The sequence below is a fragment of the Oncorhynchus keta genome, chromosome 6 (genome assembly GCF_023373465.1).
Source record: "Oncorhynchus keta strain PuntledgeMale-10-30-2019 chromosome 6, Oket_V2, whole genome shotgun sequence".
Lineage (NCBI taxonomy): Eukaryota > Metazoa > Chordata > Actinopteri > Salmoniformes > Salmonidae > Oncorhynchus > Oncorhynchus keta.
The window spans coordinates 445,214-462,500 of record NC_068426.1 but is presented as its reverse complement, the minus strand read 5'-3'; the positions used below and the strand labels follow the sequence as shown (position 1 = coordinate 462,500).

The 17,287-nt window shown below is 44.0% G+C and overlaps 2 protein-coding genes and 1 long non-coding RNA gene across 13 annotated transcripts in view; 2 read left to right on the top strand and 1 right to left on the bottom strand.

Moving 5' to 3' along the window:
• Positions 1-7,004, top strand: part of LOC127930817 (solute carrier family 46 member 3-like) — a 9,741-nt gene extending 2,737 nt beyond the window's left edge. The window contains exons 2-5 of the mRNA XM_052521735.1: positions 2,707-2,902; positions 3,616-3,729; positions 6,721-6,921; positions 6,981-7,004. Coding sequence (XP_052377695.1) covers positions 2,711-2,902; positions 3,616-3,729; positions 6,721-6,921; positions 6,981-7,004 — 531 coding nt within the window. The 5' untranslated portion in view covers positions 2,707-2,710. The remainder of the gene's footprint in view (positions 1-2,706; positions 2,903-3,615; positions 3,730-6,720; positions 6,922-6,980) is intronic.
• Position 7,005: 1 nt separating this feature from the next.
• LOC127930579 (solute carrier family 46 member 3-like) overlaps positions 7,006-17,287 on the top strand; it is a 42,545-nt gene continuing 32,263 nt past the window's right edge. The window contains exon 1 of the mRNA XM_052520101.1: positions 7,006-8,004. Coding sequence (XP_052376061.1) covers positions 7,048-8,004 — 957 coding nt within the window. The 5' untranslated portion in view covers positions 7,006-7,047. The remainder of the gene's footprint in view (positions 8,005-17,287) is intronic.
• On the bottom strand, positions 9,203-13,025 carry LOC127930581 (uncharacterized). 11 transcript variants are annotated; one of them, XR_008138256.1, is made up of 7 exons: positions 12,897-13,016; positions 12,288-12,410; positions 11,682-11,801; positions 11,316-11,600; positions 10,668-10,748; positions 10,020-10,586; positions 9,203-9,857 (listed from the first exon to the last, which is right to left on the bottom strand). It is a non-coding gene; the product is annotated as an uncharacterized LOC127930581 (long non-coding RNA). The 11 variants fall into 11 exon arrangements; XR_008138263.1 differs by having other exon boundaries at positions 10,020-10,547; positions 10,710-10,748; XR_008138259.1 differs by lacking the exon at positions 10,668-10,748 and having other exon boundaries at positions 11,235-11,600.

Sequence of the window (17,287 nt, the reverse complement as noted above, 5' to 3'; positions counted from 1 at the left end):
TAGACATTACAGTGAAATGCTGAATACAACAGGTGTAGTAGACCTCACAGTGAAATGCTGAATAAAACAGGTGTAGTAGACCTTACAGTGAAATGCTGAATACAACAGGTGTGGTAGACCTTACAGTGAAATGCTGAATACAACAGGTGTAGTAGACCTCACAGTGAAATGCTGAATACAACAGGTGTAGTAGACCTTACAGTGAAATGCTGAATACAACAGGTGTAGTAGACCTTACAGTGAAATGCTGAATACAACAGGTGTAGTAGACCTTACAGTGAAATGCTGAATACAACAGGTGTAGTAGACCTCACAGTGAAATGCTTACTGACAAGCACTTAACCAACCATGCAGTTTTAAGAAAAATAAGTGTCAGGTGTAGTAGAAAAAATGTAAATAAAAGGTGTAAGAAATAGTTCAAGAGCAGCAATAAAATAGTGAGGCTATACAACAGGGTGTTACGGTACAGAGTCAATGTGGAGGCTATATACAGGGTATTATGGTACAGAGTCAATGTGGAGGCTATATACAGGGTATTACAGTACAGAGTCAATGTGGAGGCTATATACAGGGTATTACGGTACAGATGCTGTCAATGTGGAGGCTATATACAGGTTATTACGGTACAGAGTCAATGTGGAGGCTATATACAGGGTAGTTACGGTACAGAGTCAATGTGGAGGCTATATACAGGTGGTATTACGGTACAGAGTCAATGTGGAGGCTATATACAGGGTGTTACGGTACAGAGTCAATGGAGGCTATATACAGGGTATTACGGTACAGAGTCAATGTGGAGGCTATATACAGGGTGTTACGGTACAGAGTCAATGTGGAGGCTATATACAGGGGTGTTACGGTACAGAGTCAATGTGGAGGCTATATACAGGTGTTACGGTACAGAGTCAATGTGGAGGCTATATACAGGGGTACCGGTACAGAGTCAATGTGGAGGCTATATACAACAGGGGTAGCAACACAGAGTCAATGTGGAGGCTAGACACAGGGTGTTACGGTACAGAGTCAATGTGGAGGCTATATACAGGGTATTACGGTACAGAGTCAATGTGAATATGTACAACAGGTGTAGTAGCAGTGAAATATACAGGTGTAGTAGACCTACAGGAAAATGCTGAATACAGGTGTAGTAGTACAGAGTCAATGTGGAGGCTATATACAGGGTATTACGGTAGAGTCAATGTGGAGGCTATATACAGGGTGTTACGGTACAGAGTCAATGTGGAGGCTATACAGGGTATTACGGTACAGAGTCAATGTGGAGGCTATATACAGGGTATTACGGTACAGAGACAATGTGGAGGCTATATACAGGGTATTACGGTACAGAGACAATGTGGAGGCTATATACAGGGTATTACGGTACAGAGTCAATGTGGAGGCTATATACAGGGTATTACGGTACAGAGTCAATGTGGAGACTATATACAGGGTGAATTACGGTACAGAGTCAATGTGGAGGCTATATACAGGGTATTACGGTACAGAGTCAATGTGGAGACTATATACAGGGTAATACGGTACAGAGTCAATGTGGAGACTATATACAGGGTATTACGGTACAGAGTCAATGTGGAGGCTATATACAGGGTGTTACGGTACAGAGTCAATGTGGAGGCTATATACAGGGTATTACGGTACAGAGTCAATGTGGAGGCTATATACAGGGTATTACGGTACAGAGTCAATGTGGAGGCTATATACAGGGTGTTACGGTACAGAGTCAATGTGGAGGCTATATACAGGGTGTTACGGTACAGAGTCAATGTGGAGGCTATATACAGGGGGTTCCGGTACAGAGTCAATGTGGAGGCTATATACAGGGGGTACCGGTACAGAGTCAATGTGGAGGCTATATACAGGGGGTACCGGTACAGAGTCAATGTGGAGGCTATATACAGGGTGTTATGGTACAGAGTCAATGTGGAGGCTGTAGAGTCCATTGTAAGAGCATTGGCTCACTCCCCAAAAAAATCTGGTTGTTTTTTCTTTGGATTTCTCCTACTATATCTATTGTGTTATCGTCTCCTACCTTATCTTAACATTTCTACAAACGTCATTCCAATGGTACCAATTATATGCATTTCCTGGCTTCAGGGCCTGAGCAACAGGCAGTTTGCTTTGGGCACATCAATCAGACAGGAAGTGGAGAAAAAAGGGGCCTAACCCTAAAGGACAACCAGTACCAGCAACTGAAGGAGGACATTTATAATGATTGGCCAATAGCAGCTACACAAGGAGGACATTTATAATGATTGGCCAATAGCCAGGCAGCTACACAAGTAGGACATTTATAATGATGGACCAATAGCCAGGCAGCTACACAAGTAGGACATTTATAATGATCGGCCAATAACCAGGCAGCTACACAAGGAGGAAAAATCTCTCTCTCTGTCTCTGTCTCTGTCTCTGTCTCTGTCTCTCTCTCTCTTGCTCACTCTCTCTCTCTCTCTCTCTCTCTCTCTCTCTCTCTCTCTCTCTCTCTCTCTGTCTCTCTCTCTCTCTCTGTCTCTCTCTCTCTCTGTCTCTCTCTGTCTGAATCTCTCTTTCTCTCTCTCTCTCCCTCTCTCTCTCTCTCTCTCTGTATAGACTCTCTCTCTCTCTCTCTCTTTGTCTCTCTGTCTCTCTCTCTCTCTCTCTCTCTCTCTCTCTCTCTCTCTCTCTCTCTCTCTCTCTCTCCTTCACTAGGTTAATGATGGTCCGTGTGTTCCTGATAGAGCCAGTGGTTGGTGTCTATGCCTTCTCCATGTTCATGCTGTACCCCCTCATCCAGCAGTATGTCTACAGGAGGCTGTGGCAGCAGCTCACCGGTGCCCCCTACCCTACACAGATGAACTACACCCACTGCTCTGACAGCAGCACCAACGTCAGCTCCATTCACCAGGTGGGAGAGGGAGGGGGGGGCTAACCTACCTCTTTAACTAGTTTTATCTGCTAAATGTATTTGTTTTATTTGTAACTTTAATCTATTCAACCCATTGAGACCGGTCATTTACAGCTGTGCAACGAGGACAACATTACAACAAATTCCAAATGATCAATACAAAATAAAATAAACTACAAATTACAGGATCAACACTCCATCTTCAAACACCACAAATACAATTACTAACATTCAATTCAAACAGCAATAATCATTAAATTAAGTCGTCTTTTATTTGTCTTCTTTTGTGTGAATAAATACTGTAACTGAAAGACCAGGAAAAATCTGTTTCAAATTGTTCCGTTCTCTCCCTCCTCTCTCCTCTCCCCTCTCCTCCCCCTCCCCTCTCCTCCCCCTCCTCTCTCCTCCTCCCTCCCCTCTCCCTCCCCCCTCCCCCTCCTCTCTCCTCCCCCTCCCCTCTCCTCCCCTCCTCTCTCTCCCCCCTCTCCCCTCTCCCTCCCCTCTCCTCTCCTCTCCCCCTCTCCTCCCCCTCCTCCCCCCCTCTCTCCCTCTCCCCTCTCCTCTCCTCCCTCTCTCATCTCTCTCCTCTCCTCTCCTCTCCCCCTCTCTCCTCTCCCTCCTCCTCCACCCTCCCCTCCCCTCTCCTGCCCCCTCCTCTCGCCTCTCCTCTCCCCTCTCCTCTCCTCTCCTCCACCCTCCCCTACCCCATACAGGAGATCCAGAAGGAGGCGTCTCTGTTTCTCTTCTACAGTGAGCTGTGTTTCCTTTTCCCTAGTCTCCTCTCCTCCCTACTCCTGGTCTCCTACAGCGACCACCGTGGCAGGAAGGTAATACAAGTATGACATTTACTGTGGCTACATCCCAAATGGCATCCTATTCTCCTATATTCTCTGGTCTAAACCAGTGCACTATATAGGGAATAGGGTGCCATAGGGCTCTGGTATAAAGTAGTGCACTATATGTAGGGAATAGGGTGCCATAGAGCTCTGTTCTAAAGTAGTGCACTATATAGGGAATAGGGTGCCATAGGGCTCTGGTATAAAGTAGTGCACTATATAGGGAATAGGGTGCCATAGGGCTCTGGTCTAAAGTAGTGCACTATATAGGGAATACAGTGCCATAGGGCTCTATATAGGGAATAGGGTATAAAGTAGTGCACTATATAGGGAATAGGGTGCCATAGGGCTCTGGTCTAAAGTAGTGCACTATATAGGGAATAGGGTGCCTGGTCTAAAGGGCTATCTAGGGAATAGGGTCTGGTCTAAAGTAGTGCACTATAGGAATAGGGAATAGGGTGCCATAGGGCTCTGGTCTAAAGTAGTGCACTATATAGGGAATAGGGAATAGGGTGCACTATAGGGCTCTGGTCTAAAGTAGTGCACTATATAGGGAATAGGGTGCCATAGGGCTCTGGTCTAAAGTAGTGCACTATATAGGGAATAGGGTTCTATAGGGCTCTGGTCTAAAGTAGTGCACTATATAGGGAATAGGGTTCCATAGGGCTCTGGTCTAAAGTAGTGCACTATATAGGGAATATATAGGGAATAGTGGTGCCATAGGGCTCTGGTCTAAAGTAGTGCACTATATAGGGAATAGGGAATAGGGTGCTATAGGGGCTCTGGTCTAAAGTAGTGCATAGGGAATGTGGTTCTATAGGGCTCTGGTCTAAAGGTGAATAGGGAATAGGGTTCTATGAGGCTCTGGTCTAAAGTAGTGTAATATATAGGGAATAGGGTTCTATAGGGCTCTGGTCTAAAGTAGTGCACTATATAGGGAATAGGGTTCTATGAGGCTCTGGTCTAAAGTAGTGTAATATATAGGGAATGTGGTTCTATAGGGCTCTGGTCAAGTGCACTATATAGGGAATAGGGTTCTATGAGGCTCTGGTCTAAAGTAGTGTAATATATAGGGAATGTGGTTCTATAGGGCTCTGGTCTAAAATGACATCCCCAAATCTAACTTCCTGTAACTTAAGCCCTGAAGCAAGGATATGCATATTCTTGGTACCAATTGAAAGGAAACACTTTGAAGTTCATGGAAATGTGAAATGAATGTAGGAGTATATAACACATTAGATCTGGTAAAATATAATACAAAGAAAAAAACAACCGTTTTTTTGTCATTTGTTTGTACCATCAACTTTGAAATGCAAGAGAAAGGCCATAATGTATTATTCCAGCCCAGCTGCGATTTAGATTTTGGCCACTAGATGGCATCAATGTGTGTGCAAAGTTTAAACTGATCCAATGAACAATTGTATTTCTGTTCAAAATTTTGTATCACGACTGCCCAAATATGCCTAATTTGTTTATTAATAACTTTTCGTGTTCAAAACTGTGCACTCTCCTCAAACAATAGCACAGCATTCTTTCACTGTAATAGCTACTGTAAATTGTACAGTGCAGTAAGATTAACTAGAATTTAAGCTTTCTGACAATATCAGATATGTCTCTGTCCTGGGAAATGTTCTTGTTACTTACAATCTCATGCTATTCGCATTAGCCTACGTTAGCTCAACCATCCCGTGGAATAAGTACTCAATAGGTACTCATTTGTTTAACACTCTTTTTCTTTGAATTAAATTCCATGTTCAATTCAGGGTTTTTATTGGCATGGGAAACATATGTTTACATTGCCAAATCAAGTGAAATGTGTTTTTTTACAGTAAACATTACCCTAAAGTTCCAAAATAAAGACATTTCAGATGTCATATTATGTGCAAATAGTTAAAGTGCAAAAGGGAAACTAAATGAACACAAATATTGATTGTATTTACAATGGTGTTTGTTTTTCACTGGTTGCCCTTTTCTTGGGGCAGCAGGTCACACATCTTGCTGCTGTGATGGAACACTGTGGGATTTCACCCAGTAGATATGGGAGTTTATCAAAATTGGATTTGTTTTCAAATTCTTTGTGGATCTGTGTAATCTGAGGGATATATGTGTCTCTAATATAGTCATATTTTGGGCAGGAGGTCAGGAAGTGCAGCTCAGTTTCCACCTCATTTTGTGGGCAGTGAGCACATAGCCTGTCTTCTCTTGAGAGCCATGTCTGTCTAAGGCGGCCTTTCTCAATAGCAAGGCTATGCATAGTCAAAGCTTTCCTTAAGTTTGGGTCAGTCACAGTGGACAGGTATTCTGCCACTGTGTACTCTCTGTTTAGGGCCAAATAGCATTCTAGTTTGCTCAGTTCATTTGTTTTAATTCTTTCCAATGTGTCAAGTAATTATCTTTTTGTTTTCTCAAGATTTGATTGGGTCTAATTGTGTGGCTGTCCTGGGGCTCTGTAGGGTGTGTTTGTGTTTGTGAACAGAGCCCCAGGACCAGCTTGCTTAGAGGACTCTTCTCCAGGTTCATCTCTCTGTAGGTGATGGCTTTGTTATGGAAGGTTTGGGAATCGCTTCCTTTTAGGTGGTTGTAGAATTTACTGGCTCTTTTCTGGATTTTGATAATTAGTGGGTATCGGCCTAATTCTGCTCTGCGTGCATTATTTGGTGTTCTACGTTGTACACTGAGGATATTTTTTCAGAATTCTGCATGCAGAGTCTCAATTTGGTGTTTGGCCCATTTTGTGAATTCCTGGTTGGTGATCGGACCCCAGACCTCACAACCATAAAGGGAAATGGGTTCTACAACTGATTCAAATATTAATTGGTCTGTGTGTGAGGTTCCTAATTGCTATGTTATCAATGTCTCTCTCCCCCTCTCTCTTCTTCTGTCTCTCTCTCTCCCCTATCTCTTCTTCTGTCTATCTTTATCCCTTCTCTCTCCTTTTGTCCCCCTCCATCCCTCATCCCTCCCTCATCCCTCCATCTCTAGGTAGCTCTAGTGCCCCCACTGGTGGGCGAGCTGTTATTTGCTCTGTGCTATGCAACCGTGTCTCACCTCTCCCTCAGCCTGGGTTACCTGCTAGGGGCCTCTTTCCTGGCTGGGGTAATGGGGGGGCCCACTGCTCTACTGGGGGGAAGTTTTGCCTATATAGCTGACCTATGTGAGGAGGAGGGGGTGGAGGGGGGTGGGGTTAAGTATTTGTGTGAGGAAGTGGCTGGGAGTATGAACATTGTTGGGATTGGGGCTAGAGATGGGGGGAGTTACCAATGTGAGGGAGGTAGGGGTGGGGGAGGAGATGACTGTAGAGATCGGGGTATGAGTGGGGGGAGTGGAGAGGGAGAACAAAGGAGAGATGGAGAGAGAGACAGAGGGAGAGACAGAGAGAGCGATGGACAGGGAGACAGAGGGAGAGACGGAGAGAGCGATGGACAGGGAGACAGAGGGAGAGACAGAGAGAGCGATGGACAGGGAGACAGAGGGAGAGACGGAGAGAGCGATGGACAGGGAGACAGAGGGAGAGACAGAGAGAGCGATGGACAGGGAGACAGAGGGAGAGACAGAGAGAGCGATGGACAGGGAGACAGAGGGAGAGACAGAGAGAGCGATGGACAGGGAGACAGAGGGAGAGACAGAGAGAGCGATGGACAGGGAGACAGAGGGAGAGACAGAGAGAGCGATGGACAGGGAGACAGAGGGAGAGACAGAGAGAGCGATGGACAGGGAGACAGAGGGAGAGACAGAGAGAGCGATGGACAGGGAGACAGAGGGAGAGACAGAGAGAGCGATGGACAGGGAGACAGAGGGAGAGACGGAGGCAGAGACAGAGGGAGAGACAGAGAGAGCGATGGACAGGGAGACAGAGACGGAGGGAGTAGAGAGAGAGACTGGGGTAAGGGTGGGGGTCGTACAGTGCGTATGGCAGCCTTGGAGATGTTGCTAGGTGTGTTGTCAGGGCTAGCCTCTCTGTGTACTGGGTTCTATATTCAGACAGCAGGGTTCACCTGGCCGTTCATCACAGCAGCCGTACTACACCTGATCAACCTGGTATACACAGCGTGGGTACTGCAGGAGACTGTGGAGAGACCCTCGCACACAGACTCATCTTCATCACCATCATCATCACCGACACCTTTTGGGGCGGGCTCAGCACGCTTTCTCCAACGAGAAGCCCTGATTGGTCGGTTTCAGGGTGTGTATCTGTTATTCATCGCGTCACCAAGGAGGAGGAAAACTGTCCTGGGACTGATACTGGCGGCCTTTGCTTTCTATACGGTTAGTGTGTGTGTGTGTGTGTGTGTGTGTGTGTGTGTGTGTGTGTGTGTGTGTGTGTGTGTGTGTGTGTGTGTGTGTGTGTGTGTGTGTGTGTGTGTGTGGGTGTGTGTTTAACATTTCACCTTAATGTCCTGACAAGGTAGGAAAACAGGAACTGTTTTAGAAGTCAGAACTTTTTTCAGGTCCTGAATTTGTTCAAATTATATTTGAAGCTTAAAGGTTAGGTTAAGGGTTAGGGGTTAAAGGTTAGGGTTTAAGGGTTAGGGGTTAAGGGTTAGGGGTTAACGTTTAGGGGTTAAAGGTTAGAGGTTAAGGGTTGGGGGTTAAAGGTTAGGGGTTAAAGGTTAGGGGTTAAAGGTTAGAGGTTAAGGGTTAGGGGTTAAAGGTTAGGGGTTAAGGGTTAGGGGTTAAGGGTTAGGGGTTAAAGGTTAGGGGTTAAGGGTTAGGGGTTAAGGGTTAACGTTTAGGGGTTAAAGGTTAGAGGTTAAGGGTTGGGGGTTAAAGGTTAGGGGTTAAAGGTTAGGGGTTAAAGGTTAGAGGTTAAGGGTTAGGGGTTAAAGGTTAGGGGTTAAAGGTTAGGGGAAAATAGGATTTTTAATAGTAAACTATGTTTCACTCCAAAAGGTCCAGAAATGAAAACAAGATGTGTTTTTGTTAGTTGTAAGGTCCCCTGTTCAGAAACTTGCGTGGTTCTGGTACCGACATTTTGGTTATAAATCTGTGGACACCGTAGATCAAAATGATTGAGCGATAGCCCTCGTTCCCAAGGACACAGTAGTATTGTTTAGCCTGTGTGACGAAGGAATTGAAACCTGAAACCACTTGAAGCTGAGATTTAATTCGCTCTTCTGACTATTTACAGCCATTAAGTTTGAACTTTTTTTATTTTAATTATTTTATTTTTTTATTGAACATTTATTTAACTAGGAAAGTCCGTTAAGAACAAATTATTATTTACAATGACTGCCTACCAAAAGGCCTCCTGCAGAGCTGCGATTAAAAAGAATTAAATACTAAAAATATACAGTTGGGAGAACAAGTATTTGATACACTGCCGATTTTGTAGGTTTTCCTACTTACAAAGCATGTAGAGGTCTGTAATTGTTATCATAGGTACACTTCAACTGTGAGAGATGGAATCTAAAAAAAAAATCACATTGTATGATTTTTAAGTAATTCATTTGCATTTTATTGCATGACATAAGTATTTGATACATCAGAAAAGCAGAACTTAATATTTGGTACAGAAACCTTTGTTTGCAATTACAGAGATCATACGTTTCCTGTAGTTCTTGACCAGGTTTGCACCTACTGATCAGGAGAGAAAATATGCACATTTTCTCAAACACTAAACATAAAAATATATATGTTACAGTTATAAGGAAGGTGAAATATTATAGTCAGTCATTTTATAATTTGATTATACTATATTTAGAAATCATGTCTTTCAACCCTTATTCATACATTTTTGTTGAATAGGAAATGTATCATATTTCATATTTCATATTTTAATCATATTTGTAATGTGTTCTTGTTCTTGTGTCCTCAAAAGTAACTAATCCTCAACAATTTATTTTAAAAAAGTACCAGAAATGTGAGGTTTTAACCTTTCTTTGAGTATGCAGCATTATTAGATGTTGTTTATGCCCCTTTAATGATAAATCATTACTTTTGGGATTATGTAGATTACATTTTAAATGTCATTTGGTTAATATAGTGTGTTAGGTCTGCTCTATACCAAATTAGCATACCCACTGAGTCTCTGCCCTGTTTCACACCTGGTAGTGTGGGTCCGTCTCCTCTATACCACCCACCTGGTAGTGTGGTGGATGGGACTACCAGCTCTCTGTAACCTAGAGGACAACCAGTGGGTCCATCTCCTCTATACCACCCACCTGGTAGTGTAGTGGATGGGACTACCAGCTCTCTGTAACCTAGAGGACAACCAGTGGGTCCGTCTCCTCTATACCACCCACCTGGTAGTGTGGTGGATGGGACTACCAGCTCTCTGTAACCTAGAGGACAACCAGTGGGTCCGTCTCCTCTATACCACCCACCTGGTAGTGTGGTGGATGGGACTACCAGCTCTCTGTAACCTAGAGGACAACCAGTGGGTCCATCTCCTCTATACCACCCACCTGGTAGTGTGGTGGATGGGAATACCAGCTCTCTGTAACCTAGAGGACAACCAGTGGGTCCATCTCCTCTATACCACCCACCTGGTAGTGTGGTGGATGGGACTACCAGCTCTCTGTAACCTAGAGGACAACCAGTGGGTCCATCTCCTCTATACCACCCACCTGGTAGTGTGGTGGATGGGACTACCAGCTCTCTGTAACCTAGAGGACAACCAGTGGGTCCATCTCCTCTATACCACCCACCTGGTAGTGTGGTGGATGGGACTACCAGCTCTCTGTAACCTAGAGGACAACCAGTGGGTCCATCTCCTCTATACCACCCACCTGGTAGTGTGGTGGATGGGAATACCAGCTCTCTGTAACCTAGAGGACAACCAGTGGGTCCATCTCCTCTATACCACCCACCTGGTAGTGTGGTGGATGGGAATACCAGCTCTCTGTAACCTAGAGGACAACCAGTGGGTCCGTCTCCTCTATACCACCCACCTGGTAGTGTGGTGGATGGGACTACCAGCTCTCTGTAACCTAGAGGACAACCAGTGGGTCCATCTCCTCTATACCACCCACCTGGTAGTGTGGTGGATGGGACTACCAGCTCTCTGTAACCTAGAGGACAACCAGTGGGTCCATCTCCTCTATACCACCCACCTGGTAGTGTGGTGGATGGGACTACCAGCTCTCTGTAACCTAGAGGGCAACCAGTGGGTCTGTCTCCTCTATACCACCCACCTGGTAGTGTGGTGGATGGGACTACCAGCTCTCTGTAACCTAGAGGGTAACCAGTGGGTCCATCTCCTCTATACCACCCACCTGGTAGTGTGGTGGATGGGACTACCAGCTCTCTGTAACCTAGAGGACAACCAGTGGGTCCATCTCCTCTATACCACCCACCTGGTAGTGTGGTGGATGGGACTACCAGCTCTCTGTAACCTAGAGGTCAACCAGTGGGTCTGTCTCCTCTATACCACCCACCTGGTAGTGTGGTGGATGGGACTACCAGCTCTCTGTAACCTAGAGGACAACCAGTGGGTCCATCTCCTCTATACCACCCACCTGGTAGTGTGGTGGAAGGGACTACCAGCTCTCTGTAACCTAGAGGTCAACCAGTGGGTCTGTCTCCTCTATACCACCCACCTGGTAGTGTGGTGGATGGGACTACCAGCTCTCTGTAACCTAGAGGACAACCAGTGGGTCCGTCTCCTCTATACCACCCACCTGGTAGTGTGGTGGATGGGACTACCAGCTCTCTGTAACCTAGAGGTCAACCAGTGGGTCTGTCTCCTCTATACCACCCACCTGGTAGTGTGGTGGATGGGACTACCAGCTCTCTGTAACCTAGAGGACAACCAGTGGGTCCATCTCCTCTATACCACCCACCTGGTAGTGTGGTGGATGGGACTACCAGCTCTCTGTAACCTAGAGGACAACCAGTGGGTCCATCTCCTCTATACCACCCACCTGGTAGTGTGGTGGATTGTACTACCAGCTCTCTGTAACCTAGAGGACAACCAGTGGGTCCATCTCCTCTATACCACCCACCTGGTAGTGTGGTGGATGGGAATACCAGCTCTCTGTAACCTAGAGGACAACCAGTGGGTCCATCTCCTCTATACCACCCACCTGGTAGTGTGGTGGATGGGAATACCAGCTCTCTGTAACCTAGAGGACAACCAGTGGGTCCATCTCCTCTATACCACCCACCTGGTAGTGTGGTGGATGGGACTACCAGCTCTCTGTAACCTAGAGGACAACCAGTGGGTCCATCTCCTCTATACCACCCACCTGGTAGTGTGGTGGATGGGACTACCAGCTCTCTGTAACCTAGAGGACAACCAGTGGGTCCGTCTCCTCTATACCACCCACCTGGTAGTGTGGTGGATGGGACTACCAGCTCTCTGTAACCTAGAGGGCAACCAGTGGGTCTGTCTCCTCTATACCACCCACCTGGTAGTGTGGTGGATGGGACTACCAGCTCTCTGTAACCTAGAGGGTAACCAGTGGGTCCATCTCCTCTATACCACCCACCTGGTAGTGTGGTGGATGGGACTACCAGCTCTCTGTAACCTAGAGGACAACCAGTGGGTCCATCTCCTCTATACCACCCACCTGGTAGTGTGGTGGATGGGACTACCAGCTCTCTGTAACCTAGAGGTCAACCAGTGGGTCTGTCTCCTCTATACCACCCACCTGGTAGTGTGGTGGATGGGACTACCAGCTCTCTGTAACCTAGAGGACAACCAGTGGGTCCATCTCCTCTATACCACCCACCTGGTAGTGTGGTGGAAGGGACTACCAGCTCTCTGTAACCTAGAGGTCAACCAGTGGGTCTGTCTCCTCTATACCACCCACCTGGTAGTGTGGTGGATGGGATTACCAGCTCTCTGTAACCTAGAGGACAACCAGTGGGTCCATCTCCTCTATACCACCCACCTGGTAGTGTGGTGGATGGGAATACCAGCTCTCTGTAACCTAGAGGACAACCAGTGGGTCTGTCTCCTCTATACCACCCACCTGGTAGTGTGGTGGATGGGACTACCAGCTCTCTGTAACCTAGAGGACAACCAGTGGGTCCATCTCCTCTATACCACCCACCTGGTAGTGTGGTGGATGGGAATACCAGCTCTCTGTAACCTAGAGGGTAACCAGTGGGTCCGTCTCCTCTATACCACCCACCTGGTAGTGTGGTGGATGGGACTACCTGCTCTCTGTAACCTAGAGGGTAACCAGTGGGTCCGTCTCCTCTATACCACCAACCTGGTAGTGTGGTGGATGGGACTACCAGCTCTCTGTAACCTAGAGGACAACCAGTGGGTCCGTCTCCTCGTCTACCTTGTTTCTTGTAGGATGACAATTTATTTGGTAAAGTCTGGGTTCCTGATCTTTAGGCCAAAGGCAGATGACCTCTGACCTTGTATATTCCAGGATGAGATAGTTAAAGCTTTGTGTTCCATAGTGTCCAGTGTTGTTATTTGTGTGGTTTAGTTTCAGACCATTTGGTTGAGCAGAGCATGCTGAGCATCTGGTGCATGCCTCTTAGGTTACAGGATGGGGCTTGGACGGGTGTATTAGTGAGGGTTGAGCAGTAAGAATCCTTAGTAGTATAATCATTGGTAGTAGAATCCTTGGTAGTAAGAATCATTGGTAGTAGAATCCTTGGTAGTAGAATCCTTGGTAGTAAGAATCCTTGGTAGTAGAATCATTGGTAGTAAGAATCATTGGTAGTAGAATCCTTGGTAGTAGAATCCTTGGTAGTAAGAATCATTGGTAGTAGAATCCTTGGTAGTAGAATCCTTGGTAGTAGAATCATTGGTAGTAAGAATCATTGGTAGTAGAATCCTTGGTAGTAAGAATCATTGGTAGTAGAATCCTTGGTAGTAAGAATCATTGGTAGTAGAATCCTTGGTAGTAGAATCCTTGGTAGTAAGAATCATTGGTAGTAGAATCCTTGGTTGTAGAATCATTGGTAGTAAGAATCATTGGTAGTAAGAATCATTGGTAGTAGAATCCTTGGTAGTAAGAATCCTTGGTAGTAGAATCATTGGTAGTAGAATCCTTGGTTGTAGAATCCTTGGTAGTAAGAATCCTTGGTTGTAGAATCCTTGGTAGTAAGAATCCTTGGTAGTAGAATCCTTGTTGTAGAATCCTTGGTAGTAAGAATCATTGGTAGTAAGAATCCTTGGTAGTAAGAATCCTTGGTAGTAGAATCCTTGGTAGTAGAATCCTTGGTAGTAGAATCCTTGGTTGTAGAATCCTTGGTAGTAAGAATCATTGGTTGTAAGAATCCTTGGTAGTAAGACTCATTGGTAGTAGAATCATTGGTAGTAGAATCATTGGTAGTAAAAACCTTGGTAGTAGAATCCTTGGTAGTAAGAATCATTGGTAGTAGAATCCTTGGTAGTAAGAATCCTTGGTAGTAAGAATCCTTGGTAGTAGAATCCTTGGTAGTAGAATCCTTGGCAGTAAGAATCATTGGTAGTAGAATCCTTGGTAGTAAGAATCATTGGTAGTAGAATCCTTGGTAGTAAGAATCATTGGTAGTAAAAACATTGGTAGTAAGAATCATTGGTAGTAGAATCCTTGGTAGTAAGAATCATTGGTAGTATAATCCTTAGTAGTAAGAATCCTTGGTTGTAGAATCCATGTCAGTAAGAATCCTTAGTAGTAAGAATCCTTGGTTGTAGAATCCATGTCAGTAAGAATCCTTAGTAGTAAGAATCCTTGGTAGTAAGAATCCTTGGTTGTAGAATCCTTGGTAGTAAGAATCCTTGGTAGTAGAATCCTTGGTAGTAAGAATCCTTGGTAGTAGAATCCTTGGAAGTAGAATCATTGGTAGTAAGAATCCTTGGTAGTAGAATCCTTGGTAGTAGAATCATTGGTAGTAAGAATCCTTGGTTGTAGAATCATTGGTAGTAAGAATCCTTGGTTGTAGAATCCTTGGTAGTAGAATCATTGGTAGTAGAATCCTTGGTAGTAGAATCATTGGTAGTAAGAATCATTGGTAGTAAGAATCATTGGTAGTAGAATCCTTGGTAGTAAGAATCATTGGTAGTAGAATCATTGGTAGTAGAATCCTTGGTAGTAGAATCATTGGTAGTAGAATCCTTGGTAGTAGAATCATTGGTAGTAGAATCATTGGTAGTAGAATCCTTGGTAGTAGAATCCTTGGTAGTAAGAATCATTGGTAGTAAGAATCATTGGTAGTAGAATCCTTGGTAGTAAGAATCATTGGTAGTAGAATCCTTGGTAGTAGAATCCTTGGTTGTAGAATCCTTGGTAGTAGAATCATTGGTAGTAGAATCCTTGGTTGTAGAATCCTTGGTAGTAAGAATCCTTGGTAGTAAGAATCATTGGTAGTAGAATCCTTGGTAGTAGAATCATTGGTAGTAGAATCCTTGGTTGTAGAATCCTTGGTAGTAAGAATCCTTGGTAGTGGAATCCTTGTTGTAGAATCCTTGGTAGTAAGAATCATTGGTAGTAAGAATCATTGGTAGTAGAATCCTTGGTTGTAGAATCCTTGGTAGTAAGAATCCTTGGTTGTAGAATCCTTGGTAGTAAGAATCATTGGTTGTAGAATCATTGGTAGTAAGAATCCTTGGTTGTAGAATACTTGGTAGTAAGAATCCTTGGTTGTAGAATCCTCGGTAGTACGAATCCTTGGTTGTAGAATCCTTGGTAGTAAGAATCATTGGTTGTAGAATCATTGGTAGTAAGAATCATTGGTAGTAGAATCCTTGGTAGTAAGAATCATTACTAGTAAAAACCTTGGTAGTAAGAATCATTGGTAGTAGAATCCTTAGTAGTAAGAATCATTGGTAGTATAATCCTTGGTAGTAAGAATCATTGGTAGTAGAATCCTTGGTAGTAAGAATCCTTGGTAGTAAGAATCATTGGTAGTAGAATCATTGGTTGTAGAATCCTTGGTAGTAAGAATCCTTGGTTGTAGAATCCTTGGTAGTAAGAATCCTTGGTTGTAGAATCCTTGGTAGTAAGAATCCTTGGTTGTAGAATCATTGGTAGTAGAATACTTGCTAGTAAGAATCCTTGGTAGTAAGAATCCTTGGTAGTAGAATCATTGGTAGTATAATCCTTGGTTGTAGAATCCTTGGTAGTAAGAATCCTTGGTTGTAGAATCCTTGGTAGTAAGAATCCTTGGTAGTAGAATCCTTGTTGTAGAATCCTTGGTAGTAAGAATCATTGGTAGTAAGAATCCTTGGTAGTAAGAATCCTTGGTAGTAGACTCCTTGGTAGTAGAATCCTTGGTTGTAGAATCCTTGGTAGTAAGAATCATTGTTTGTAAGAATCCTTGGTCGTAAGACTCATTGGTAGTAGAATCATTGGTAGTAGAATCATTGGTAGTAAAAACCTTGGTAGTAGAATCCTTGGTAGTAAGAATCATTGGTAGTAGAATCCTTGGTAGTAAGAATCATTGGTAGTAGAATCCTTGGTAGTAAGAATCATTGGTAGTAAAAACCATGGTAGTAAGAATCATTGGTTGTAGAATCCTTGGTAGTAAGAATCCTTGGTAGTAGAATCCTTGTTGTAGAATCCTTGGTAGTAAGAATCATTGGTAGTAAGAATCCTTGGTAGTAAGAATCCTTGGTAGTAGAATCCTTGGTAGTAGGATCCTTGGTTGTAGAATCCTTGGTTGTAGAATCCTTGGTAGTAAGAATCATTGGTTGTAAGAATCCTTGGTAGTAAGACTCATTGGTAGTAGAATCATTGGTAGTAGAATCCTTGGTTGTAGAATCCTTGGTAGTAAGAATCCTTGGTAGTAAGAATCATTGGTAGTAGAATCCTTGGTAGTAAGAATTATTGGTAGTAGAATCCTTGGTAGTAGAATCCTTGGTTGTAGAATCCTTGGTAGTAAGAATCATTGGTAGTAGAATCCTTGGTAGTAAGAATCATTGGTAGTAGAATCCTTGGTAGTAAGAATCATTGGTAGTAAAAACCTTGGTAGTAAGAATCATTGGTAGTAGAATCCTTGGTAGTAAGAATCATTGGTAGTATAATCCTTGGTAGTAAGAATCATTGGTAGTAGAATCCTTGGTAGTAAGAATCCTTGGTAGTAAGAATCATTGGTAGTAGAATCCTTGGTTGTAGAATCATTGGTAGTAAGAATCCTTGGTTGTAGAATCCTTGGTAGTAAGAATCCTTGGTTGTAGAATCCTTGGTAGTAAGAATCATTGGTTGTAGAATCCTTGGTAGTAAGAATCCTTGGTTGTAGAATCATTGGTAGTAGAATCATTGGTAGTAAGAATCCTTGGTTGTAGAATCCTTGGTAGTAGAATCCTTGGTAGTAAGAATCCTTGGTAGTAGAATCCTTGGTAGTAGAATCCTTGGTTGTAGAATCCTTGGTAGTAGAATCATTGGTAGTAGAATCCTTGGTTGTAGAATCCTTGGTAGTGAGAATCATTGGTAGTAAGAATCATTGGTAGTAGAATCCTTGGTAGTAGAATCATTGGTAGTAGAATCCTTGGTTGTAGAATCCTTGGTAGTAAGAATCATTGGTAGTAGAATCCTTGGTAGTAGAATCCTTGGTAGTAGAATCATTGGTAGTAGAATCCTTGGTAGTAGAATCCTTGGTAGTAGAATCCTTGGTAGTAAGAATCCTTGGTAGTAAGAATCATTGGTAGTAGAATCCTTGG